Source organism: Pavona decussata, unplaced genomic scaffold (genome assembly GCF_977016875.1).
Source record: "Pavona decussata unplaced genomic scaffold, jaPavDecu1.1 SCAFFOLD_48, whole genome shotgun sequence".
NCBI classification, from domain to species: domain Eukaryota; kingdom Metazoa; phylum Cnidaria; class Anthozoa; order Scleractinia; family Agariciidae; genus Pavona; species Pavona decussata.
The window spans coordinates 4,255,315-4,282,718 of NW_028145470.1; the positions used below are offsets into that span (position 1 = coordinate 4,255,315).

Below are 27,404 nucleotides of genomic sequence, written 5' to 3' on the forward strand. Positions count from 1 at the left end.
GATAACAAAAATATAAAAGTGTGTAATCAAAAGTTCTAATAAATCTGCACTTTGCAGCAGTGCCAGCCTTGCATTCAGTTTTGTATTTTCGGTGCCCGTAGCTAGAGACGAGGCGCCGAGAAATTTCGTTTCACGAACAGAAGAAAGTCGAGTGCCCAGGAGGGGTACTCGGGTATAAACGTGACGGGGGGGTCCGACGGAGCCTAATATTTTGCACCCAAAAAAATACATGGACCTTATATTGTGCGCCCAAAAATATACAAGACTGGAAATTTTAGACCCAAAAAAATACACGACCTTTATACCCTAAAAATGCAATCTTAAGAATAGTATACATACTGCCTTTCTGCCTTTCGGATCTTGCGGGAACTTTGGTTTGAATTGCGTAAGAACTATTAGCCTGGCAGAAATTCGAACCCAAAAAATACGTGCAGATTTTTCAGACCCAAATAAATACATGGTTAAATCTTGAACCTAAAAAAAAAAACAGGAGTTGAAAATTTTAGACCCAAAAGAATACGTCGGACCACCCCCTCCCCCGTCACGTTTATACCCGAGTATCCCCCCTGGGGTCGAGTGTTCGAGAGTGGACAGCACACAGTTCCTGAACAGGGCCCAACCTCTACCCGCCCTGTACCTGAAGGTCTGGATCCGCTACTGGGAGTGCGCTAGTGCTCTGTTTTTCTACACTTTCCTGTACCTAGGCCCAAACAAAGTTTTCGCAGAAGCTGATAATCTCATCACGTTCAGGCAGTAGTAGGTTAAACACAACTGCATTTTGTCACTCTGTTAATAAAATATTTGTCGCTATTTATATAATGAACAGTCGGGATGCGGATGAAAAAAAAAAAAAGAAAAGAAAAGAAAAGAAAAGAAAGGAAAACAAGGGAATCCGTGAAAGACTGGGCTTGAATCCTACCCACAATCCTCAGAGGCGTAATATTGGAGACTTTTCCGCCATCTTGAACGCAATCAACGAGAGACAAGGGTAAAAGATTCTGTTTTTCGTACATTAGATCTGTGTTCCTGAAAGCTTTCCAGGATGTTTGTTCGTCAAGCGTGTAACACGTTGAGGATGGGAATATTGCGGAGGTCAATGGCTACTGCTGGTCGACGGCCAGAAACTCCAAACAAGATGGTAAGTTTAGATACATATTTATACAGGCTGCGCAATGTTGAAAGTTTGAACGCTAAGCTTATTTATACGCATACCGTGAATGCTAAGTTCTGAGAAAGTAGGTAATTGAGGTAATGCTGCGTCTGAATAAATCTACGAGCGGAAAGATTTCTGCAGAACTTCACACTTAGCAAGTAAACCGTGAATAGAGTTTGAGTCGGAAAATGTATGCATAAAAGAAAAATTTTTTAATAACTTATATGAGACCGCGCAGAAATCTTGCTCAAGAAACTTTATTTGGTTAAGTATTAGGGGCTGTTTACATGGAGGGAGGAAGATCCTAGCACTAGGAAGATCCTAGAAGGTGGATCTAGGGTTTTCATTTGAGGCCGGAGCGTCCGGTCGTTTGCCATTCCACGTCCGGTACTTTGAGATCAACATTAGAGATTTTGTTTTACTACTGTATTATATATTTTTCTTACTAAGGCATCTCATGAACATACCGACTAGAGGATAACAGAATAATCAATTACATTCTTCAAAACAGCCATATAACTCTTATTTCTTTGTTTATTGAGCGCCAGCATTGTCTAGGAAACTGTTTCCTTGGTTCCAGAAACGCCGGAAATGGCGTTTCTGAGTATTCTATTTTAAAAATTTCCTGGGGGAGCATGCCCCCAGACCCCCCTAGGTGCTTGCGCCTTCGCCGCTCACGAGGCGCGTTACGGCGCCAAGAAAACATTCACATCCGGTGCTTCCAGAAGTATGTCCGCTACTTTACAAAACAGTTGAAAACCCTGGGTGGATCATCCTAGCACCATATGTTTTCTGTATTCAGTTTACATGCAAAAAGTGTTACTTGGTCCTAGTGCTAGGATCTTCCTAGAGATAGGATCTTCCTAGCTGAGAGATAGGAAGATCCTAGCTCCATGTAAACTACCTTCGCTTTGAAGATCCTAGTACTAGGAACGAAAAAGAACAAAAGGTAGCAGCCGAGCGTTCAGCTTCTAAAGGCCGACAATTTTTCTTCTTTTCCTTCTCCTCTTGGTAACCACTCCGACTGAAATTTCTGCATATAAACCAAACGAAGAGTTGTTTCGTCTTCTAGGATCTTCCTAGTGCTAGGATCTTCCTCCCTCCATGTAAACAGCCCCTTATTCTGCGGAGCAGTCGCTGTAAATGTTTTGGAGATCAGCTCAGATGAAATTGAAATTTTGCTAAACAGTTTGACTGGAGCTGACCAATCAGCCATGATTGGAAATCAGTTACTTGATGTGGGTTTGCATTGGCCAGTGGATGGCCAATCAATAGCTACAAGTACAGTTTTAGTCCATGTTTACACAATATTGGATAGCTTTTGTGCTGGTACTCTGGTGCTCTCCCAACTGAGCAAACCAGTTGGCAGTTTGATGCTGTCTTCAGAAATCTAAATTTGTTTACTTTTGTTATTCTAGTGAAGAATATCCCCATTGCTAACAATTAAATATCTTAGTTCCCATAGTTCTTAGCTCCTAGTTCAGCTCGTTAGAATGTCTGTTGTAATAATTCTTTATTAATACACAAAATATCAGTCTTACAAAAACAGAGGAAAAAAAAAACAAATTTTACAATCAATTTATAAAATTCCCAAAATAAAAATTTTAGAGTTCACCAACATTGCATTTACATGATTGCGACACAGACACAGAATTTTGTTCTTCAAAGAATTCTGTTTGATCTCTGCTATTTCCTTTCTAAGGCTGGCAAGTCGGGGGAATTTGGAGGGCAGCACTAATTACCTTGGCACTCTAAATATTATTACACTTAACTTTTTAAGCCTTAACAGTGATCAGCATCAAATTTCTCCTTGTAATATTGATGCTTATTGAACCCCTGAGGTCATGAGGATTAAGGATATGATCACCCAAGGTGAATTTTCTTGATACTTTAATAACTTCTCCCCAGTACCTTTATAAGAAAAGTATTGGGATAAGGTAGGAGAATTTGTTTTTTGATGTTAGGGGTTAAAGTAGTAATGCAGTAAGTGGCTCACGCTGTTGCGGAATCTCTGCCACTTTTTCTTTTTCTTTCTTTTTCTTTATTTTACATTATGTTGGCAAAGCCAATAAAATAAATAAAAATAATATAAAGGGTTAAATATATTTTTACCTGGTTTTTTTTTTACAGACCCCTCTTCACCAGATTGGTGCATTCACAGCCATATGTGTTGGAATATTGGGACCATCAATTCTCCTTATGCTGACACGTGAGAGACCCATCAGCGAACACTGATGTCAAGGATGATGTTTTGCTGTGAAGAAGTCATTAATTTTGTACAGCAAGCTGTTGTGTTTTATGGACTCTTTGAAGGGTGGATTTTTGTCTAAACAAGAAGAATTGTGAAAGAAATTTTGTTGTCATTTTTGCCTGATGTTGTTTTCATTTGGTTAGAGAAAGAAAATTGTTGATGTAGTTTCTGTCAAATAAACAAAACTGTAAATTGCATTAAAAGTGACCACTAAAATAATGCCTTAAATAAATGTTTACTGGACTTGTTAGTAATATCTGCATATTATTTTTGATTATTATGTTTTTCTACTGGAGGACCATCATTATGGTCAGTCTACATCACCTGTGACCAGAATGTCTGAGGTTTGAATGGAGTTTTGAAATTTATATCTCAGTTTTGAACATCGCCGGCCATATTTCGGAGTTCCATAGAATTTTCCCTAGTGTTTCTGACGGTATAAAGCTGTAAATTTTTGTTTGCATTACAGCATAAAGTAAATCAAAAATAACAGTATTGTTTCCCAAGTATTTTGATTTTTTTTCAGTTAATGCATCTTGTTAGGAAAGGTTTCCAGAGAAATCTTCAAGATTCCATTCAAATGCCAGATATTACGAAGAAGAATTTAAATGTTCATTTCACTCTTGAAAAAACTGGTCATACATTGGACGGGTTTACACCTATGAAGCAAGCATAAGCACAAGGTTGTTTACACATGCAATAAGCATAAGCACAAGGTGACATATGCAGGTGCAGTGAATTAAAATTTTGTTGCAAAGAAAAACAAACGTTTTCCTTTTCTTGCGCTTGTGTTTATGCTTGTGCTTATGGTTGCCTTACCCCGGTTTACACATTTATTTCTGGTACTTATGCTTATGCTTGCGTCATATGTGTAAACCAGCCTTGACTGTAAAGTATTGGAAAAGTCAACTCCACAAAGAAATGTTCACATTCTTGTTTATTTTTGATCACTTTCAAGTTGAGTAGCTGGCTACCTATGTCTCCACTGTAGCAGGTAATTGTTGGCTATGATATCTGGCTGCAGGCCACTAATGACTGCCCTGCTTCCAGCAGTGATGATGGCCATATCCTCAGTCAATCAATTCGAAGATCTGGGCAATCATGACGGGGAACATACTAAAGGAGCATTCATAATTTATGTGTGGGGGTGGTGTGTGTGGGGGGGGGGGGGAGAGGGGGTTAAAATTTTAACAATGGGGAACTTAAGCACAGACGTTTTTGAGCCACAGATGGCAACCAGAAACTGAATTTCTCCCTTTTTGGAGCGTTTTTATGCCATTGCGTTTGTAATGTCAAGCCACAGTCATCAACAACAGCTTTTCTTATCCATGGTAAGGAGCAAAGCCATGCCAAAAAAGGAATTATTCAACTTCTGGTTGCCGTTCATTGCTCACGAACATCTGTGCTTAAGCTCCCTAATAGCTTTTGTGCTCCTCCTCTTGAGCCGAACTTTTCCTCAGTAACTCCCCCACCCCCACTTCAAAAAGAACTGCAGACTCTAAAGAAAGTATAATTTGTAGTCTGTTACATTGAGATCAACTTTCATTAAGTCTATTGATTGGTCTTGATTAGAAGATAAGAATATTGAGGATGATATAATAAGCCCAGAAATGGTAATGTGGCAGAGTGAAACAAAAGTGATCTTAGCATGAGTGCAGATCAACATGTTTTCCATCCTGATTGATTCAAATGGATGTTTCTTCAGGATTTATCCCCCTCTTCCTTAGCCTGTGGCCTTGAAAAGTATTTTCGATAGCCCCACCCACCATCCCCTCCCTAGTTAGAATTCAAGCAATTTGAGGAATATCCCATGAGTCTTTGCGGCTCAGTCGTTTCCCGCTCAGTAAATACAAATACGAACACACAAGATGGCGGCTTGTCCACTCGATGGTGAGAAGCTTTGTGAGGTTTCTGGTAAGGTTAAATGGTCGAGTGTGCAACGTGTTGCCAAGGACTTTGAAACTGGATCAATAGCTCTTTATAAATTGAGTAGTAGTTACTACGTTCATGCCATTACAGCAGCAAAAAGGGCAAAGGTATGTACGATTATTTCCCGGGAAATATTTTGAATTTTAAAAGCTTAAATCGGTGTGACGTTTGTATGTTAGTCTTAATGGAAAGGCAACCTATAAAGTGATGTGCCTTTGAATAATTATCGTAAGTTTTAAAATGTATAGTTTTCAGTACAGAAAAAGCTTGATTTTCCTTTTAAATAGGTGATTGTTTGTTTCAATTTCTAAATAGTAAAGACTTAATTTTGTGCATGCTTTGACATTCGAATCTTGAAAGGAGAGGTTTTAAAACAAGTTAAAAACTTATTTAAGCTCAATCAACATTACTGTGTACTGATATACAAAACTGGGAAGCTAAACTTGAGAATATACTAATAGGGAGGCTTTTGAAGATTTCTTCTTTGGCACATTTGCCGAGGATCGAAACATCTTGAAAAGGTGCCCCATTAAATTTGAATAATTGCTCTTTATTATCCTTCTCCAATTAGTAGTTACTGTTTAGCCACATTTTGCCACCCTACGCTAGACTTGAAATCAAAAATCTCTTCCCTATCGTATACTTCAGTCTTAATTGTAAATGGTTTGAACCCAGGAGTCATGTCATAAGTAAGTAAATTATGATCATCCGGGTGAGCGTAGTCCTGAGAAGGACTGTTTGGGGTGACTTTGACTGATGTTTCGACAACCTGAGGGACTGGTCATAAAGTACAGGGGGGGGTGGGCTGGAAAAAAAGGGGGGGTGGGTCACTGTTTTCATGCATGTAAAAAGGGGTGGGCTAGCAAAAACCATGCATCATTAAAGGGGTGGGGCACATAATATTTTTGCACATGTTTTGCATCAAATGGTGCCTTTTGCCAGTAAAACTGTGAAATGTATTAACAGTAAAAGCACAAATTATAATTGTGTAGTTTCAGAAAATATCCATCCCCCATCACAGAGGGAATTTATAAAAGGACGCCCTACCGCCAGGAACTTCCAAGTTTCTTTCATACAATCTCTGTAATTTTGTTCTTTCTCTTACCACCATCCCCTCCAGAATCTTGAATTCCCTCCATGGGTGGGGTAAGGATATTTTCTGGAACTACACATTCTATCAAGAAAAGGGCAAGTTCACTCGCATCCATTAAAATGAACAACTATGATTCCATGTGGTTATTAATGATACATATTAGATGCACATTATCTTCTCAAAATCATTTCAGGTATTTCAACAAAAATAGATCTCATGCAATGATAAACTTCAAAAACAAGACTTTGTGCATGTGTGCTCCTTCCTCTATCATACTTGTCCTCTAATTTGTCTAGTTTTATGTATAGTCTTACCTTTATTTACTAGGGGTGGGTCATTTCATTTTTTACCTGAAAAATATGGGTGGGCCATGCATTATTCTGCAAAAATATGAGGGTGGGTCACACAAAACTAGCCTTCGTAAAAATGAATTTTTCCAGCCCACCCCCCCCGGTACTTTATGACCAGTCCCTGAGTGGAACCTGAGTCTTAATAATTATTATTCCCAATGACCTGTTCCAGACTAAATTTTTCTCAATGATACCCTATTCTAGACTAAAACTCTCTGATTTCTATACCCTATCCTAGACTAAATATCTTGAAAAACATACTCCTTCACAGTGGCATATACCCATAATAGTGCATATATAACATGGCTGTACCCCCCCCCCCCCCCAAAAAAAAAAACGATTTCCTCCCTCCTGCAGGTAGCATCAGTTGTAACTATTACAATGTGAATTAAGTGTGAATAATAAAGATTCATAGAAAGGAATCGGTAACAAGTTTGTAAAGACACATATTTACAATGTATTTACAGGAAAGACGTGATTAGTCTTGGTTTTACATCTACGTATTATTTTACGTATTAATTAAGAAAGTACAGTGGACTCCCGATAACTTGAACCATTACCAACTTGAACCTCGCGCTAACTTGAACCAATTTTCCTTTCTTTCATAATTTCACCCATGATAACTTGAAGTCCCGATAACTCGAACCTTTTTCAATTTCCCTTGAAGGTTCAAGTTTTCGGGAGTTGACTGACCCAAGGCTTTTTGTTGTTTTGGCTCAGATTTAATTTGCAGTCCCCAATGTTCAAATAGCAGATAACATTATCCAGTGCATAAATCACTATCAGCGGATAAAAAAAATGATGTACTCTAACTAATACATTTTATCTGCTGGATAGTGACTTATCCACTGTATAAAGTTATCCACTCTTTGAACAACTGGGACCTTGATTTTTTTGTGTGTGGCCCTCAATTCCTTTAGAAAACATTGTCACAAGATCTTTCGGCATTTTTTGTGATTTGTTTAGAGTAAAAACCCATTTATTACTAGAAATACGTGACTCGCAAAACCTCGCGAAGCTGGGGCTGGGTGGAAAGCCCTCTTTCGTGTTGTAGCATCAAATGAGGAGATTAAAAGGTTTCTGAACATAGCAACTATTTTGATGAGCATGGTCTTTTCGTAGTTCCACAGGCTAGTTTGCGGTTAAAAATCTATTTCTGACGCGATGAAATGTACAACGGGCGTGCAGCGCTGTCGTGTTCGATGAATTTATTTCCCACGGAAAATTATTTTACCCCAGCCACAAAACGTGTAATTTCTTCAATGCAATCTTTCACAAAAAAAGATTTCTAAAAGAAAGGGAAAAGATTCTGGAGAGATAGTTCTGTATCCAGTGAATATTGATGAACATTGCAGTTGAAATTTGATCATGCACGCATATTTTTTCCGATGTATGCAAATTTTTTTCAGACGACGCCAGACAGTCTGACGTCATTCAAGTGCGGACACCTTCAAAAAAACATATATATATATATATATATATATATATATATATATATTTTTCGCTCGAATTTGCGCGGCTTAGCTCCGCTCGGGCCGGCTCGGCCCGACAAATTTATTAACCTCGCTTTGCGAGGAATAATGGGTAAGATTTCTGTTTTTATCACAAAACGAAGCATGGATGAAACTGCAAGGCAACGTTTCCTAGAGGAATAAAAACCACATGCAAAAAATCTCTTAAATCTGAGCCAAAACAACAAAAGGCCATCCAAAAAACAAGTTATACAAGTTATAAGGTTGGTTATAATATTATATGCCCTGAGCACTTCAACTGCAGTGTACAGTAGACTAAAACCAAAGCAAACACAAAACAACTTTAAGTCTTGTAACTTAATTAATATGTTGTTTATTGAAAACTGCTATAACTGTCAAAGTAAGTTAATCTTTTTCCTTTTCTTCCAACAGTTCCTTTTAAAACCAGGCAAATTTAACATGAACAACCGTGATTCAAGATTAACTTTGTCAGTGACACAAGACAGTACCAAAGCTTCCGTTACATGTACTGTATCCATTCATTTAAAAGATGCAAATCCAAATCAGCTGAGAATGTTCCTTGATTTAGTGAACTGCGTCAAAGCATATAATGCTTCCTTCCAGGGTAAGAGTCTTGGAAATTTGTTTGTTTTACACAAAAGTCAACAGTTAACCCATTAAAGTGTATATGACAGATTTGTTTATTTGCTTGATCAAATCATTGTTAATGTTGTTCTCGTGTGAAAATAATAATAATAACAGAACAATTCCTTATCAAGTTTTCTTCCCCACGTTTGAGGCATATAAAAGTTTCAAATTTCACTTCCGGTTGGGTACAATACCACATAAGAAACATCTGACAATGCTTCAGGTGTCATAGGATAGACTAGCATTGCATCCAGGACTGGCCCTTCTTAGGCTTGTATGTATCTAAGTTTTACCATCATGGGCCAAACAGTGTTGCCGACAATGAGCATTGAGGGACTGGTTCCTACATTCATCTATTCTTTGTGGATTTAAATGAGTTTTTCTGTTTAACAATACTTACCTGTGTGTGTGTGTTTTTTATATTTACAGGCAAGTTATCTTCATTCCCCTCACAAGAAAATGATATACAGGACATAGAGGTGACTGACTAATAATATTGGTTGTGTTAATAGCCATTACCGTAGCTTTGTAGCCCTGCCAAGAGGTGCACTATGTGTGATCATTAACAATCTCCTGCAATCACTACCAGTTGGAGATAGTATGGAAACCATGCTATACAAATTAATGTCTCCACTGGTTTGATCATTCAGTCACTGAATGGCCCTCTATGAATTTCCATGTGAATGCTACAATAACTTTTCAGGGAAATTATCGTTGATAAGGAACAAATGCTTATTGCTGTGCCCATTTTGCAGTAAATTAAGAGTTAGATGCTATTAAAAGCAACTCAAATGACTCCCTTATAATCTCTTCCTTTTTTGTATTTTTAGAACCAGCCATGTAACAGCATCAATTCCAGTGGACCTTCGACTAGAGTAAATAAATATGAGTCGCCTCTTAGAAGCAACCTTGTATCCTCCTCATCATCACGAAGTACACAGAGGTATGTTGTTCATAAACAGTTACATGTACAATAGGGTCTCCTATTACCTTCATTTATATCTCCTAGTGGACAATATTATTGGGCAACATGCCTACTACAGTGTAACTCCAGACATTTCTGTCCTTTGCAGTCTTGAGTTCCCTTTCCTCTGTCCTTTCTTTGATATTATTTGAAGATTAAAAATAATTTTTAATCTTCAAATAACATCAAGGAAAGATATTATAATCTGGTTGCTTGTTGTCTTGAAAGCAGCACCAATAATTATCATTCCTAATTAAGGATGATGCCTTCTAATACAAAGGTACTTTTGTGCACTTTATGACTATACAGGAAAGCATGTTGTAGCAAGGGACATTGGAATCAAAAAAGGGAAATTGTGTGGTGGGGGTGAACCCAGAGATATTTTATTAAGCTTTAATACTTAAGAATAAATAACAGTGTATGCCTTTTTTTACAAATTGAAGCTTAAATATCTCAGAAAAAATGCTTATCATATACCATGTAGGAATACCTTCAGGTTAGAAGGCACTGTCCTTACAAAATCAGAGTTTCTTGGACTATCCTGAGATATACAGAGCATAATTTGTATAGTAGCAAAAAGGACTAGGAGGCATAGAAGCTTTCACAAAATTAATTTTAGTTGCTTGGTTGCACTGGTTGATGTGTGCAACGTACATTGCTGATCTTTGTTTCTGTGATTCTTGCAGCGTTACTCCAAATCGGCCATCTAATTACTTTGCAAAGCAGATGAATCCTCCTTCCTCTTACAACTCACAGAATAAGAAAACACCCCTTCATGATCAAACTAGAGCAAGAGGTTGGTACAATACTGCGATGAGGGCACTTGATAGATAAAAATAACTAAAATAACTCCCTTTGGTAGAGCTCACAGCAAAGTTTGGTCGCATAAGCTTTGTTAGCAAATCTCTTCCGATTACGATCGCATAAGTGAAGATCTCTTAACAGTAACTAAGTGACCTTTAACCCTTTTGCTGCAGGCTTTTTTTTAACCCTGTGCGGACCAGACTTGTCGCGATAATCTTCATCACTTTCGCTGTCAAATTCATTGCCTAAAATGTCTTACGGGTCAGCAGAATCGTTCCGAAGCCTCTCTAGAACATCGTCAGCTGTGTATCCACTCATAGCTTGTAAGTTTCAAGCGAAAAAAGGATGAACTAATCACAAAATTCACCCAAAAGCCACACGTGGAAATCCAAGATGGCGGATAATTTGCAGTTGACAAGAAAAACAAATCCTGTATCTGTCACCAAATGTACCAGTCTTTACCAGGCTCTCATAAGTTTATTTATATGCGGTTTGATTGTTTTTGCTATGTGCTGTATTATTCATACAAGCACTGTTAGTTAGGACGTACTGAGTACTTCCTCATAGCATATGATTAATCTGATACAGGACGTACTCAGTACGTCCTTGTGGCAGTGAAAGGGTTAAATCCCTTATAAGTATATAACCTGAGAAAGTAACTAACTTATGTAACTGAGTTCCTCATAACAAAAACAACAAAAACAACAAGACTTTATTTCCCCGTTTAAAAGTTATTCATACATTTAGTTGTAAAGATAACAACTAACAAGAAAGTGACTTAAGGTACGTATTATCATAAACAATATTGCAAATCACCAAATCAAACCACAAAACAAAATGAATAAAAGGCATTTCAGGGCTAACAGTTGACACACTAACAGTTAGGTAAAATTGAAGAACAGCTCCTAAATAAACATGTCCACCGACTGTCAGTAAACTGTCGGCTGACAAATAAGCAACAGTTGGCCAGCAGTTGGTCGACAATAATATATAATTATTGGCTGACAGTTGGCCAACAAAAAGCTGACTACTGACCAACTGACGGCTATCAGTTTAACCTTGTCCTAAAATAAACTGCCAACAGACAGACAGCATGCATATTTTTTTGGGAACTGTTATTCAATTTTTACCAACAATTACGTATATACACCGATCTGCATCAATAGTGGCTTAGAGTAATAAGACTTGTGTTACTTTATGCCATGTGATTTGCCAATACCACACTAGGGATGGAGTTGTGTTGCAGGGAGATGACTGTTACAGCTATATGTAACAGTGCTAAAACACACCTGCCAACCCGCGGAGTACAAAAATCTGGAGACGTCTAGATATCTTCGAAGAGGATACGAGGGGCATGGGTAGAAAAGTATTTACCTAAAATACATTGTGCTATTTCATTGGTTGATTTCATACCTATAATTTTGAGTGCTCTGTTTTACGTTATCCGATCAAGAACAGCTCAAATAACAAAACTAAATCCACTTCTTGTTTTAGTTTCCTTTTTGACATCTACAAAATAACCAAATTAATGAAAATATTTGAAAAAGGGCACGGTAGGTATTTCCCGGGAGATTTGGTGGTCTAACCAGGAGACCGGGAGATTTGATGAAAAACTTGGAGACTCCTGGGAAAACCGGGAGAGTTGGCAGGTCTGCTAAAAGATGTTTTGGTGATGCTAACTAGGGGATATGCATAGTGTTCTGTAGAATCACTGGTAATGCTGATTTGTTGTCTCCATCTTAGATAACCTTAATAACACGTCCATATCCAATAATGGCAGATCTGCATCCTCTTTCTACGGATCACGGAATTCCTGGTCTCCAAGTGAGAGGTCAGTGTTAATAACAGTGCAGCATGTCTGTAGACTTCAATGTTTGACACTCTTGGCTTGAAGTAATTTACTCCAGCTTGAAATAATTTACACAAAATTCACTGAAGCAAGGTGTCCTTTTGGGAATTTCCTTACCATAAATAATGTAAAAACATCCAGGGGATAATAATATTATCATGTTGAAAATCTATCGCCTGTAAAAAAATCACTCTTGCTTTGAGCATTTTCTTTCGTCAAAAACAATGCTGACTTCAAGCTCTGCCATGTTTTGTTTCCATTTTTCCTGTGGCCATCTCACTCCCATCATTCCCTAGGATACATTAACAAGATGGCGTCCACCTGCTATTGCAAATTTTCAGGCAGTGTATTACCTCCTTTCACAATCTTAACAAGAAACCTGTACTTAACACAAACACTCCATAAATAGGGACACTTTTTCCTGTACCAGGGTTGGCTGTATTTACAAATGCTGATACCTGTGTAATATTATCTAATGTTTTCTTTTCACTTCTATAGAATAAGCAGTACTGGAAAGTCCTTGGGTCCAGGACTGATGCCTCCACCGCGGCCTTGGAGTCAGACATCACGATTAGCAAGTCAAATTTCATTCAGATCTCGTGACAAGCAACCATTTGAAAAGGAAGTCACATTAATGGGGTAAATAAATTTCTTAAATGCTACTTTAAAAGTCAATTTCTTTTAAAATGACAACATCAGCAGCTTAGAATGTGGTGTTCCCATCCGCATTAAAATCCATGTTTAAATTTATCCCTTGCAGTTTTTCCAACTTGGGGAACACCTGCTATATGAACGCCATACTACAGTCTCTTCTTGGTATTCCATCATTTGTTCAGGATCTGTCAAGCAAAGCCCTGTTGGATAGAGTGCACCCTCAGTGTCTGTACAGGTTTGTTTGGCATTACATTCATCTTAGTTTTACCTTGTCACAAAAATGCGTCTATATACTTATTATATCAAATGCAAAAGATTTTCATCTTCATTTTACCTGAGTTTCCAAGAATAATATCTGACAATTTCATAACATTGCCAAAGGTGTCCGTAGATGTTCTGATGATTTCCGAATGCTGCCTGAGATGCCCAAAGATTTATGAAGATTTCAACTGATAGCCTAAGAGTTTATAAAGAAAACTTTGACTATGACTCACACAACTTGTACATTGTAGCATCATTTATATTTTATAGGACTGTTTTGCATTGAAAATAAATCAAATTGGCACACTGTTCGATTGTGAAACTATTAGTGGCCTGTATTTGTGAGTCAGATTTGAGAAATTGGCATGTATGCATGCATGAGATCAATGTTTTCGATTTGCATCCATGAGACTCATGCACAATGCATGAGAGTTGGTATGGTATGTTTTGTCACAGAACATGAGCAGTGCAAAACCTTTTTCATCAGTCACTGATTATCAAGTTTCCCTGTGAGTTAAAATTGTCTGAAATTATGTAAACAAGATCTATCTTAGTCAACAGTTCCATTCAAACTTCAGTTACTAACAGCTTACATAAGTGCCAAAGTTTATGTGTTCATTTATTTTTTTCCTGCATTGCTCTTGCAGATGTCTTTATAATGTGATGTGTTGCAAAAGAAAATGTCAGAATGCTGACGTGCTGAGAAATAGTTTACGGAAATTGAAGAGAACAATCTCAGAGGCAGCAACTCGCTTCTCTGGATACCATCAACATGTGAGAGAAATCCTGAAGTAGTATTCCTGTTCTTTTAATGCCACTCGTTTCCCTTCATGATCACTGTTTCAAAACTATTTCCAAGAATAGTCGTTAAGTGTATAATTATCATACACTTAACGACTATTCTTGGAAATAGTTTTGTTTTGCGCAGAATTTTAATGATCTTAAAAAAGAATTGAGAGAAACATTGGGGGCACTTTCTATTTGTCAGATCCCCCCAGCCAGACCCCCAGCCAGACCAGTCAGTTTGTAAATTATTATTTGAAGAATGAGTTTTATCCTAGTCCTTCAAATTTCTTCAAAATAGTGCATACTATTTTCGCAATGAATATTTTTCAAGATTTTGCAGCACCATCCCTTCGAAATGACACATTTGATTTACAGACTGGCCAGTCAATCCTGAGATTTTAGAGAGATGAAACTACATGTAACTGGTTTCCAAGTCATGAACCAATCATTATAAATGTTAAAATTATGTATTGTTAGAAGCAACATTGAGAACAGACTGCAGTGTGTGAAAAAAAGGGATGCACAATCTGCGAGCCAGCGAGGCATGCGAGGTATGCAAGGCAGACATGTGAGGCATTCAGGTTAGCCTAAAAAACACTCCGGTTAGCCTAAAAAACACTCTGGTTAGCCTAAAAAGCTCTCCGGTTAGCCTAAAAGCACTCAGGTTAGCTTAAATAGCTCCCCGGTTAGCTTAACGGTTAGCATTTATGTTGGGGGTTGTTCATGCCTCGCATGCCTCGCATGTTTTGTTCATGCCTCGCACGTCTGCCTCGCATGCATCGCATGTGCTAGATGCCTTGCTGGCTCGCATATTGTATACACTCGAAAAAAAAAATACAAACAAGTTCTTACTCAATGAAACATATTAAACAGAGTGGGAGCTTCTGGCTTCCCCTAAGGCTTCCTCATCACTTTCTCCTTACAGTGTAGTTGTTCTTCTCTTCATATTTGGTTTAAATTGTGTGTGGTAAAGTAAATAAATAACAAAAAACTAGGATTTTTATTGTTGACATTGTTTGCTTCATAAACAACTAGGATTGCAGCCAGAGATTTATGTGTAGTTTTATGTTTTATCATTTTTTAGGATGCACACGAATTTCTCTGCCAAGTGTTTGACCAGCTCAGAGATGACGTTAACAATTGCAGCTCTCCATCATCTAAATCCACATCTAAAGAAATCAATAGCAAGGTAAGAGGCAAGGGCTGAGGGCATAAATATTAATCAGACATTATTATTATTATTATTATTATTATTATTATTATTAAATATTTGAGGTTTAGCAGCTAAATTCTGTTGAAAGGTCTGTCAGCGAGCTATCTCCTTACTGTATCAATATATTACAACTGATGATTAGCTAATAACATAGTACCAAACAATTTGAAAGAAATCTGAGTGTTTTCACCAATCTTGAAACCTACTATGATCACTTGAGTAGCCCAGGTAGGGCTCTGGACTGAAGAGTAAGAGATCATAGTAGGGAATTTCCTTTGAGCTCCAACAGCAACCATCTCTATTTCCTCTTTGTAACATTGCTACTTATCAAAAATGCAGGTCATGAGAGTAAATGAAATGATGTGGAAAGAAATTCTCCCTATTTGCACTATTTCAAAAATTAAGAACAGTTAAGAGAATGTGCATGTTGATAAAAACGTGATATTGGGGCTTGGCATGAGGTGTTAAAGAACCCCCATGTTCTTTGAAATGAGGAGGGGTCATAGTGCGGGGGAAGGGGGACTCAGGTATATTAGTGAGGGGGAGTTAACGTTGTGAAGGCCTTTTTTGGAGTTTTAAATTAGCGATCTGAGAACTTTTCGGGGTTTGAAGAATTTGTGGTGACTTTTCAGGGTTCTAATTTTTATGTAGACTGAAAGAAAGAACGTTTTGGGGTCACTCTGGACTGTTGGACTTTTTTGTCCCACTTTAGCCTAACTGGACTCTTTTGGTTCTAACAATTCGGCCTCATTTGCACCTCCCCACCACTATTGTACCAGGGTACCCCCCTGGGGGACATAGTTTATGGCATTTGTTCTTTGTGGGCCACAGTAGAGTTCTTAAGTATGTTTGAAATTATGGGGTTTGTTAGTATATTTGGAAAGAGCATGATGAAAAATGCCTAATGTTTGGAACTGAGACAAAATTAGAAGGATTTGTATGGAGTCACCTGGGCATAACAGAGCTAATATCTCACCCCCAAATTGCAATAAGATGCTGATTTTTGGCAAGGAGGCATTTTTCATTATGCTCTTTCCGAATATACCAACAAATCCCATAATTTCATAAATTTAGTTTTTGTGACGTCATCACTTTAGAACTCTGTATCAGTGACCAATAGCACATAATTACTGTGAATTCCTATCTTAACCAGGACAGTTGTGCTCTTATCTTGTAGGTGGCAGATTCACAGTGTCCTGTGACAAGGTCATTTGAAAGTGGAGTTCTTCATACAATCAGCTGCAAACAGTGAGTAGGCAATACATGTATAAAAATTATAGATGTAAATTACAATAATATTGAGAATTAGGTGTTATTCTGTGAATGGCACAGGCATACTTGGAAAAAGGATACTTCAGTTCTCCCATCAAGAGTCGAACCTAAGACCTTCTGATTACTAGTTTGGATGCTCTACCACTGAGCTACAGGAGACTCATGGGAGCTAAGGCCATTAAACTAGGTTCATGGGACAAACATCCTGCAGACTCTAGGATTTGAATGTCAATGAGTGGCACATGTGCAATTGATGGAATAAATGTGATTTAAATATTATGTCATTTCCCATTTATTCAACTAGTAAACCAGACCTGTATGTATATTCCACCCAAGGCTGTTTTTCAATTCCCTAAGTGTCCTGTCCTTTTATCCAAGTAGTGGCTACTAGCCATGCATCCTTGAGGTATAACATTATAAAAGAGTATGCAGACTTCCTTCAGACTATCAACAGGATAACCAAATGGCCTTCTGGCTTAACACTAGATTAGCATGGAAAGACGCTAGCAAGCTGTGAAATGTTGGGTCCTTAGCCAAAGCTTAGGCACCCATGTCAACTTTTTGGGCAGCCCTGATTGTCTTTTCTGTATTGGTAAATGCACATGTAAGTCCTGACTCCTTGCTCCTATGTCATTAAACCGATGTAGGTAGTTCTGTAAGTGGAAACATGTTCCTTTTTTTTTTTTTTTTCAAACATGGTGTATTTTGTAATTTAGATGTGGAGAGTCAGCCCCAAAGGAAGAAATCTACCATGCCTTTTCTCTTGACATTCCCACTCTGTAAGTACATTTATTTTCAGCAAACTTAGGGTGCGTTCGATTGACCCTATTCCAGAATAGGATACATTATAATGATGACTAGAAATACCTTGTGAGAGTTTTTTGGAGTTACTGGAATGCAAATTGTGTTTCACCTAAAGTTTGAAGATACGTTTTCCCAGATTTACTTAAAAAGAGAAATACAACAGCTATTCCAGGTATTCTTATTCCGGAAGACGGTCAATCAAACATGACCGTAATCATCTGTGCACTTTAACGCTAGCTCTTGATTATGCTTATCCAAAACTGAACAAAATAAGTTTGTCTTGTGTAGAACAATATTTTGACATTTTAGCATAAAATAAAGGTTAATGTTGGCAAGCAACAACTATTGAGCCCGCATTATTACTGCGGTCCACCCTTAACATGTGACTTCCATATACGGCAGCCTGCTTTGCATCTCATTCTGTGCCAGTCTTTTCAATCGCCACTTTCTTGGAAGGCTGCAAGTTGAGCAGCAGCAAAGTTTTTCTCATGGATTTTTCGGGCGTGACAAATGAGGTCCTTCGCCTGTTACTCGCTCAAAACCAACTACCCATCGCTGGCACACGCGAACAAATGATCGAGCGCCTTGGCACCATCAGCGTGGATACGCCACCATCGCGTACGCGTAGCGCTGATTCTGCCGATCCAGCAGCCAAAAGGCCTCGCGCGAGCAACGATCCTCCTCCTGTCGCTCCTAATCTTCCCGATCAGGTTGAGCAGCCCAACCAGGACGGCGCTTTGACGAATGAACGGAACGATCGACGAGATCCGCCGCAGGCTGGTCCAAGTGAAGGACGTGACATCGGAGAAACCTCGTGCGAAGCACAAGATGGCGTCCACGAAAGGGGCGTTCCGCCTTCCCCTGTTCACAATCCAGCCGCGCTAGCAGACCTCATCGCCACCATAGTCGATGAGAAACTTAAAAATTTTGGTCCAGCTAACCCATCACCCGTACCACAACAGCCTTTGCAGTCCGCTTCTCAACCTCCAGCTCGACATCAGCTATCTGACCCTGTTTTCGTCGCAAGCCTTCTTACGCAATCTGGTTCCTCGAACTACAGCCCATCTCGTTCCCACGTGCAGTCATCCATCGCTGCCCACGTTCCCCAGAAGACCCAGCAAGCAATCTTACGCGGTGAGTTTGTTGAATTCGATTCTTTGCTGCCAGAAAACTCCTGCCTAAACGAAAGCGAACTCCCCGGGGTTTCTATTTCGTTCGAAGGGAAACAAGTTAACATCCCCACCCCTGCCCGCAAGAAGAAAACCCACATTGACTCCATCGATAGGTGGCTCTCGGCCTTTGCTGTTTTTTGTACAGTCTTGCTGACTTCCTTCCCTCACAGGGCTGTCGAGATGTTTGCATACCAGGAGATTATCCGATCGGCCTACCGTAAGTTCGCGGGTTTTGCGTGGCTTTCCTACGATATAGACTTTCGTAGGAAAGCTGCCTCCAATCATTCCCTTAATTGGGGGGAAAGGGATATCCAGTTGTATCTCTTGAAATTTACAGGGCAGGCAAAATCCTCTTGCACCATATGTGGTAGTGGGGATCATTTTTCTCATGGGTGTTCCCTCTCTGCCCTTAGGCCCAATTCTACCCAACGAGGAACATGCAACAATTACAACAGAGGTGCCAAATGCAGCCAGGAGCCCTGCCCCTTCAGCCACCGCTGTAGGCTCTGCAACGGAGAACACCCTGCCTATCGACATGATGACACCCCTTCAAAAACTAGAGGCCAGGGTGATAAAAAACACTCAAACCGCTAAAGCTGTCATATCATATAAGCCCCAAACTCCTGTAAACGTTTCCCTGCTACACAAACTTCTTAAGACCCACCCTGATCAAACCTTTGTAACTAGACTTTGTGATGGGTTAAGCCATGGTTTTCACTTAGGTTACAAAGGTGAACGTTTCCCCAGAGCTGCCAAGAATCTCCCATCTGCCATCCAACAACCCCAAGTTATTGAAAAAAACCTGCTCGAAGAGGTCCAGCTTGGTCGCCTGGCTGGCCCCTTTGAATCCACCCCTTTTAAAAATTTTCAAATTCATCCCCTTGGCCTGGTTCCCAAAAAGGGCAGCCAAAAGTGGCGCACTATTTTCCATTTATCCTACCCCAAGGGGTCCCCGGATAGCTTAAATGCTAATATACCCATTGAAGATTACACCCTTCAGTATATTCGTATTGACGATGCCATTGCTCTGGTCCTCAAACATGGTCCTGGGTGCTTTATGACAAAAACTGACATACAGTCAGCTTTCAGAATTATCCCCGTTCACTCCGAGGATTGGGAACTCCTGGGGATGTCCTGGAAGGGTCGTTATTACTTCGACAAAGCGCTCCCCTTTGGCCTAAGGAGCGCCCCCTACCTTTTTAATCAACTCTCCGATGCCCTGGAATGGTTGGTGAGAAACCACCTGAGCATCCCCTCCATCTTTCACATCCTCGACGATTTTTTCATTGTTCAACCTGCCCCCTCATCTCTTTGTGCCACAGCCCTCTGCCGGGTTCTTACCCTCTTCGAGGAATTAAACATTCCGCTTGCCCCAAAGAAAACCTTTCGCCCTACCCAGGTCCTTGAATTCATGGGAATAACACTTGATTCCGTAAACATGCAAGCCCGTCTCCCGGAGGATAAGTTATGCAATGCCCGGTCCTTGCTATCCAACTGGTCTTCCAAACGGGTCTGTCGTCTTCAGGACCTGCAGTCCCTCATTGGGACTCTGCAGTTTGCCTGCCGGGTTATTTCGCCGGGTCGCCCCTTCATGCAACGCATCATTCACCTTACCCGGGGTTGTGTTCGTCCCAAGCAGATTATTTTTCTCACCCAGGAGTTCAGAAAGGACATCCTCATGTGGCAATTTTTTCTTGATCACTGGAATGGGGTTAGCCTTTTTCTCCCCCCTTACACTGAATCATCCCCCCAAATCCATTTGTACACCGATGCAGCGGGTGCAGTCGGATACGGGGCCTTCTTCAACAATCAGTGGTTTCAGGGAAAATGGCTTCCCTCCCACCAGCTCAACCCCACTACAGGAATAAGTATTACCTGGCAGGAGCTTTATCCAATTTTTCTTGCCTGCATGATTTGGGGGCCCTCTTGGGCTAACAGGAGAATTTGTTTTTATTGTGACAACCAGGCAGTCGTCGCAGTTTTGTCTGCTAAAAGCTCAAAAATCCCCCGTATCATGAACCTTGTCCGTTTGATTACCCTTCAAACTTTGAAGTTTAATTTTACCTTTACCGCAAAGCATGTCCCTGGGGTAGACAATGGCATAGCTGATAGTTTATCTCGTTTTCAAATGTCTCGGTTCCGCCTACTCGCACCAGATGCATCGCCCGTTCCTTGTCCAATCCCTCCTTTCCTGACAACAGTCTAACTATGCAGGCTGCTCACTATATTTTTCAGTCCATCGCCAGCTCTACTCGTCGAACCTATTCCTCTGGGGAGCGCCACTTTATTAGATTTTCACCCCAGACCCCCTTTCTCCCTACCCACGAATCAACCATGATCCATTTTGTCACTCACTTATCCAACACCGTTTCGTATGGCACCATCAAAGTTTACCTGGCAGCAGTTAAGAATCTCCATATTGAGTTTGGCTGTCCCCTGGACTTCTCATCCATGCCCTTTTTAAACAAGACCCTAAGAGGGATCAAATCATTCCTTGGTATTGCTAAACGGGCCCGGTTCCCTATCACTATTTCGATCCTCCTCCAAATTTATGCCAAACTAAAACCTTTTCAGTCGTTGGACACGGATTCTTCAATGTTGTGGGCTGCTTTTACCCTTGCATTTTTTGGTTTTTTGCGCAGTAGCGAATTTACTTGCAACGGCAAGTTTGATATCCAATCTCATCTGACAAAATCAGATGTCCGTTTTTACCCCAACATTGTCCAGCCTGTGTCCTTCGAGATTGTCATTAAGAAGTCCAAAACGGACCCTTTCCGTGAGACAGCCAAGCTCACTATTGCCAAATCAAACTCGACCGTATGTGCAGTCACCGCGTTAAGAGACTATCTTCTTCAAACTACTTCCAGTGGAGCTACCCAGCCTCTCTTTCAATTTTCGGATGGACGTCATCTTACTCGGTCTTCCCTCACAAATAACTTACGGGCTCTCCTCAAGATTTGCGGATTTGATAGTACCTGCTACGCGTCCCACAGTTTCCGCATTGGAGCAGCTACTACTGCGGGGGCTCCTGGCCTTCCAGACTGGCTCATTAAAGTTCTTGGCCGTTGGAAATCAGATGCGTATCAGTCTTACATAAGGACACCAAAAGAAACCATTCTTCAAGTCCCTCAAAATTTGGCCTCATGTTTTATCTTGTTAATGCCCTACAAACATTTGGATGTCTTATTGCCATGATTATCGACGACACGTCCTGGGTATTGGGAACACTATGATGTCGCTTTGTACTGTTTATTGAGAACACTATCTATGATGTCGCTTTGTACTGTTTATTGAGAACACTATCTATGATGTCGCTTTGTACTGTTTATTGAGAACACTATGATGTCTCATGGTAACAATTTGGGAACACTATGATGTCCCTTTGTACTGTTTATTGTAAACACTATGATGTCTCATGGTAACAAATTGGGAACACTATGTCCTACTATAACATTTATTATGTAATGCTATCCAAGTTTTAGATTGTTCAGTTAAGGGACCCTGGTCAACCTCCTTTGATGCCATCGACAATATTGATATTCATGGTGAAGCGAAATCTTAATTATCTACTGTAAGTTGTTCCTGAAAGTATGTTTCATCCCTTTTGCAGTCTCACAGTGATTTCGTTCATTTCACCATGCTCCGAATAAAATATAATAGCCAAACTCTCGCATATAACCAAAAACAAAGGTGTGGCTGACTAGGGCCCCTTTAAGGTTTTAAGTTAAGCGCATGCGATTATACCTGCTTATCCACTCCTTAATCCCTTTTCTCCACCAATGGTCTTTGGTTCATTGCATTTCCCCGTGGAGCAGATAAGAGCTGTTTCCAGCCCTTGCGACCAGTTGGAAAAAAGGTCTTGGGGAATGGGCTTTGCACAGGGTACTTCTCGTATTACTCAGCGTTTTGGGCGGGGAATTGCTGCCTGCGGCACCCCTTCAGCCCTGTGCTGAAGCCCCGTCAGGGAGGGGGGGCTATAGGATTTGCTGGACTTGGTTAACTTGGCCCAAGGACATTATGCCGGCCATGCGTTTTCACGTGTGAACTATGCCCCCCCTTGCAGGACAGGCATGAGGCACCCCCTCGGTATGGCGCCATGTACCGAGGCCCCTCATTCGGTCATCATCCGGTCGGTGGGTTTTATCCGAGCCTTGCTGGTATATTCCCTGCCCAACTTTGCCCACAAAAGAATATTGTGTTTTCTTTGTGTCTGCGCGCCATAACATTAATTGACATTTTAGCATAAAATAAAGGTTAATGTTGGCAAGCAACAACTATTGAGCCCGCATTATTACTGCGGTCCACCCTTAACATGTGACTTCCATATACGGCAGCCTGCTTTGCATCTCATTCTGTGCCAGTCTTTTCAATCGCCACTTTCTTGGAAGGCTGCAAGTTGAGCAGCAGCAAAGTTTTTCCCCTCCCACCCTCCCTTTTTCTCCTGTTGCTTGCCTCCCCTTATCCTTTCTATTTTGTTCACTGCATTTTGCTCTATCCTTTGTCAGTTATTCAGAGATGTTTAATAAAATTATTAAGGGCGGGGAATTGCTGCCTGCGGCACCCCTTCAGCCCTGTGCTGAAGCCCCGTCAGGGAGGGGGGGCTATAGGATTTGCTGGACTTGGTTAACTTGGCCCAAGGACATTATGCCGGCCATGCGTTTTCACGTGTGAACTATGCCCCCCCTTGCAGGACAGGCATGAGGCACCCCCTCGGTATGGCGCCATGTACCGAGGCCCCTCATTCGGTCATCATCCGGTCGGTGGGTTTTATCCGAGCCTTGCTGGTATATTCCCTGCCCAACTTTGCCCACAAAAGAATATTGTGTTTTCTTTGTGTCTGCGCACCATAACATTAATGCAAACAAAACCCATACAGAATGATTTTCAGAACTTTCATGTACAGAATTTAAGTTAGAAACACTTAGTTACAGTGTTAATAAACAGCACCACAGGAAAGTACTGCTCAGTAGCTTTCATTTGAATGGTCACACTTTGGGATTCCATCCACAGACTCAAAAGTTGGAACCACTTTGTACAGCGTAACAAACAGCACCTCAGGAAAGTACTGCTCAGTAGCTTTCATTTGAATGGTCACACTTTAGGATTTTATCCACAGACCTAAAACTTTGAAACACCTTGTACACAATCAGTCATGTTCACATGCACTTAACCCTTTAACAGTGATCAGCATCAAATTTCTCCTTATAATATCAATGCTTATTCAACCCCAGAGGTCATCATAATTAAGGAAATGATCACCCAAGGTGAATTTTCTTGATACATGTATTTAATAACTTCTTCCTTCACTTTAAGGTTACCCTATACCTTCAGAGGTGTCTCGTGTCCAAGCGATGTAGTGCGTCCAGTTTAAACTGTAGATACCTATACCCTTATATCAAATTAAAGCTTATAGAGCTGGCTATCAAACTAAACCAAGAATTTTGAAATCAAATGAATTGCCGAATTTTTAGTGCTGTTTTCTCGAATCAATTTTTTCACTTGGAGGAGCCACTTCAAAGAGCTAAAACTCAAAAGGAATTTGTTCATTTGCCTTCAAATTTAGACAGTAGCTAGTTTAAGATATAAACAACAAAAACATGTCTGCGAATTTTTTCTTTTGAAATATTTTTTCTCCTAGAGCGATTTTTGTACCATTACTCAACATTTTTTTCATCCTATTTCGAAAATGCTTTATAACTTTTCATTGCAGTTGAATATGGCAAAACGTAGACACGTTTTTTAGTGCTTTGGGTCCGGAAACTGAGGAGCAAATTAAATTAGCAAAAAACAAAATTCGCTTTGACTTGTAGCTTTAAAAAGGTGATTCGGACGCTCGCATTTAGAGGTCATGAAAAATTCGACCATCCATTCTATTTCAAAATTCTTGGTATAGTTTGATAGCAAGCTCTATTAGCTTAAATTTGATATAGGGGTTTAGGTATCTACAGTTTAAACTGGATGCGCTACATCGCTTAAACGCCAGACACCTCTGAAGGTATACGGTAACCTTGATAAGAAACGTATGGGAACAAGATTATTAGGAGAATTTGTTTTCTGATAATGAGCAGAAAAGGCTGAAAGTATGAACTGATTTTGTTGCTGTTGTTGTTTGCTCCATAGCTGCAATTTATCTGGTAGTGCTCTGACTGGAACAGTCAACATGCAAACTTTGATAAAGAAACACTTTGAGGTAAATCCTCTTAAATGGTTTTCAGGTGCACAAATTGACAGTGACATTAATTATTTTGAAAAGATTGAAAACGTCCTTTTTTTAAAAATTATTTTTAGGATGAAGAACTTGAATACACGTGCAGCAAATGTGATTCCAAGGAAGCTGTTATTTCACACAGCTTCAGCAGGCTACCAAGGTTTGTAAGCTTCTAAACTTGTGCTTCTTTTTCTTGTTAAAGTAAGAGATTTGTTATCTTGTTTGGGACCCATTAAGGCCAATTTATTATGTTACACCTGTATTGCGCTGAATGTAACCCAATCCCCAGACATTAAAACTGCATGTAGAATGAAACACAGTCATCATCGGCCTCCTTCCGTCTCATGAGACAATGGGTTGCACCTTGTTGCAGAACAATGTCTGTGGTGACTATGCAGTCCTATCCTTGAATGGCAATCTCTGGCACAGTTGATGCAGATGAAAACAGAGTCATCCCGCAGTAACTGCACCAAAAACACATTACATTGGACTACCAATAATTGGTTGATTTTTTGAAAGCTCATGATTATTCTCTTAAACATGATACCAACAACCATAACAAACCATCTTCTGTAAGTACTACCTTTTTGAATTCCCATTTGAACCAATAATCAAACACTTTATTAATATTTTATTTAATATAATGGCCATTGACAGTAATTGACTACCTTTTATGATGCTTTATAGAAAGGTGGCAAGCAAGAGAGAAATGCATTTGCACCACCTACAATTCAAATGCTTGACAAAGTTCCTTGAGTCTTAGGGATTAATATTGACTCACAGTTCATGCCTTTGGCTTACATTTTATTTCATTATGGACTCTCTTGCAGAGTGCTTATTCTTCACTTGAAACGTTATGGTTATGACAACTTGACTGAGGAACAAGAAAAGAAACAGGACAAGGTCAACATTGAACGATTCATAGGCCTTGGTAAGTATTCATGTAATGGGAGAATAAAAGTTTAAAATATAAGTTTAATTTTTGAAAACATGTTTCGACAGCTCTTCTATCATTTCCAAACCTAATGGGTGTATAATAAATTATTATTTTTTTTTTATTTATTTATTTTTTTTGTAATTTGTTTATTTTTATTTTAGCACATGTTACAATACTTAAAGAAATTTTAAAATTAACTAATTACAGTTTACAGTTTATCTACAACTTACCGAGAGGAAACAAAGGAAAAGTTACAATTTACAAAACACTGCTCGGAATAAGTTACTTAAAAACACGAAACAGTACTTACAAATAACTACTTACAAGAACTTATTTACAAAACAAAACACTGCTTTCAAAACTACGATTCGCAACTAGTGAAAACACACACAAAAAAGGAAAAGACCGAAAAAATATGAAATAAATAGCAAATTTAAGGAGACCAAACTTAATGTAGGATATGATAGCAGAAAATTAACTTATAATAAATTATTATGAACAGGGTCATACCTATTTATTATTCAACACATTGTCACACTGTCCAAATAATAAATTATGGTCACGGTGCACTGAATATGATTTAACTCTGATTTGTTATACCAAACGATCAAAAAGGATTAAACCTTTTGTCAGAAGTGTTACAGTAGAACCTGTATTAAGCGGTCACCCTCGGGGAATGGCTAAGTGACCGCTTAATACAGGTTGCACAGAATACATCACTTACTTGGTTAAGAAAGTTCAGTGGTAAAATGATATGACAAAGGAGAGCATGGTATTGAAACAGACTAGTAAAACATTAACGCCACGATTGTGCAGCTCATTAGAAGCTCAATTGCCTGGCATGCTATTTGTTACCATATTTAAGTGGTTTCCTTTAACAAGGGGACCGTTTAAAACAGGTCAAGGCAATAGAAATAGCTCGCTGGGACTTAATATAGGGTGACCGCGACCGCTTAACAGAGGTGACCGTTTGATACAGGTCAGGATTACAGTAAATAAGGGAAGTAATTTTCGGGACTTTGACAACTGACCGCTTAATAGAGGGTGACCGCTTAATACGGTGCCGCTTAATACAGGTTCGACTGTACTTCAAACAAAGACAAGAAGGTTTCTTTTCAAGAAAGATTCATTTGAAAGTACCATTTCAGATTTGAAATTTATGACTACCAGTAACACCCTTGGCATGCGCAGCTGTTGGCTTAAATTCCAAGGCAGTGGTTATTGGCTTTTTGGTAACTGTAAACAGCAGTTCAGAATGGAAGTTAGCTGACACAGTCCAGGCAGAGCACAGCGGTATCCCTGACAACCCTGCGAGCAAGAACCACCCATGCAGCAGCCAGCCAACCAGCACCGTCACACTGATAGGAATTCAGTAAAAATCGTACTTACATGACCAAAGTATACTTACCTACACCGTTAAACCAAAAGGGAGGGAGGGAGGGGAGCCAGAAATAAATTATCCCCAAAGATTCGCACTAAGTGATCCTCAACGATCAGCAAAGCAATGCAAATGCAAATGTGAGAAACGCTGACCCGCCAGGGACCCCCCACAGGTCACGTACACCAATAGGAAAGGCCGCTGAC

General features: G+C 39.7%; 3 protein-coding genes, 1 long non-coding RNA gene and 1 pseudogene across 4 annotated transcripts in view; all 5 read left to right on the forward strand.

Moving 5' to 3' along the window:
• Positions 1-860: 860 nt before the first annotated feature.
• LOC146481878 (uncharacterized) lies at positions 861-3,658 on the forward strand. Its single transcript, XR_014864353.1, has 2 exons — positions 861-1,138; positions 3,284-3,658. It is a non-coding gene; the product is annotated as an uncharacterized LOC146481878 (long non-coding RNA).
• Positions 3,659-5,252: 1,594 nt separating this feature from the next.
• LOC146481879 (uncharacterized) overlaps positions 5,253-27,404 on the forward strand; it is a 31,343-nt gene continuing 9,191 nt past the window's right edge. Inside the window, exons 1-15 of the mRNA XM_085107958.1 lie at positions 5,253-5,440; positions 8,681-8,873; positions 9,326-9,375; positions 9,727-9,839; positions 10,547-10,656; positions 12,408-12,495; positions 13,012-13,152; positions 13,274-13,402; positions 14,076-14,202; positions 15,299-15,403; positions 16,605-16,675; positions 17,416-17,478; positions 24,796-24,865; positions 24,964-25,043; positions 25,714-25,814. Of these exons, the coding sequence (XP_084964084.1) occupies positions 5,273-5,440; positions 8,681-8,873; positions 9,326-9,375; positions 9,727-9,839; positions 10,547-10,656; positions 12,408-12,495; positions 13,012-13,152; positions 13,274-13,402; positions 14,076-14,202; positions 15,299-15,403; positions 16,605-16,675; positions 17,416-17,478; positions 24,796-24,865; positions 24,964-25,043; positions 25,714-25,814 (1,609 nt within the window). The 5' untranslated portion in view covers positions 5,253-5,272. The remainder of the gene's footprint in view (positions 5,441-8,680; positions 8,874-9,325; positions 9,376-9,726; positions 9,840-10,546; positions 10,657-12,407; positions 12,496-13,011; positions 13,153-13,273; positions 13,403-14,075; positions 14,203-15,298; positions 15,404-16,604; positions 16,676-17,415; positions 17,479-24,795; positions 24,866-24,963; positions 25,044-25,713; positions 25,815-27,404) is intronic.
• LOC146481880 (uncharacterized) lies at positions 17,803-19,684 on the forward strand (annotated as a pseudogene).
• Positions 20,070-20,881, forward strand: LOC146481881 (uncharacterized). The gene has a single exon (XM_085107960.1). The coding sequence runs from the start codon at positions 20,087-20,089 to the stop codon at positions 20,879-20,881; it is 795 nt and encodes a 264-aa protein (XP_084964086.1). The 5' UTR covers positions 20,070-20,086.
• LOC146481882 (uncharacterized) lies at positions 20,884-22,279 on the forward strand. The gene has a single exon (XM_085107959.1). It carries the CDS (start codon positions 20,884-20,886, stop codon positions 21,868-21,870), a length of 987 nt encoding a protein of 328 aa, XP_084964085.1. The 3' UTR covers positions 21,871-22,279.

Excerpts from the sequence above, each read along its gene's own strand:
- LOC146481881 (XM_085107960.1), top strand. The coding sequence starts at position 20,087 with ATGGGAATAACACTTGATTCCGTAAACATGCAAGCCCGTCTCCCGGAG.
- LOC146481882 (XM_085107959.1), top strand. The coding sequence starts at position 20,884 with ATGCAGGCTGCTCACTATATTTTTCAGTCCATCGCCAGCTCTACTCGT.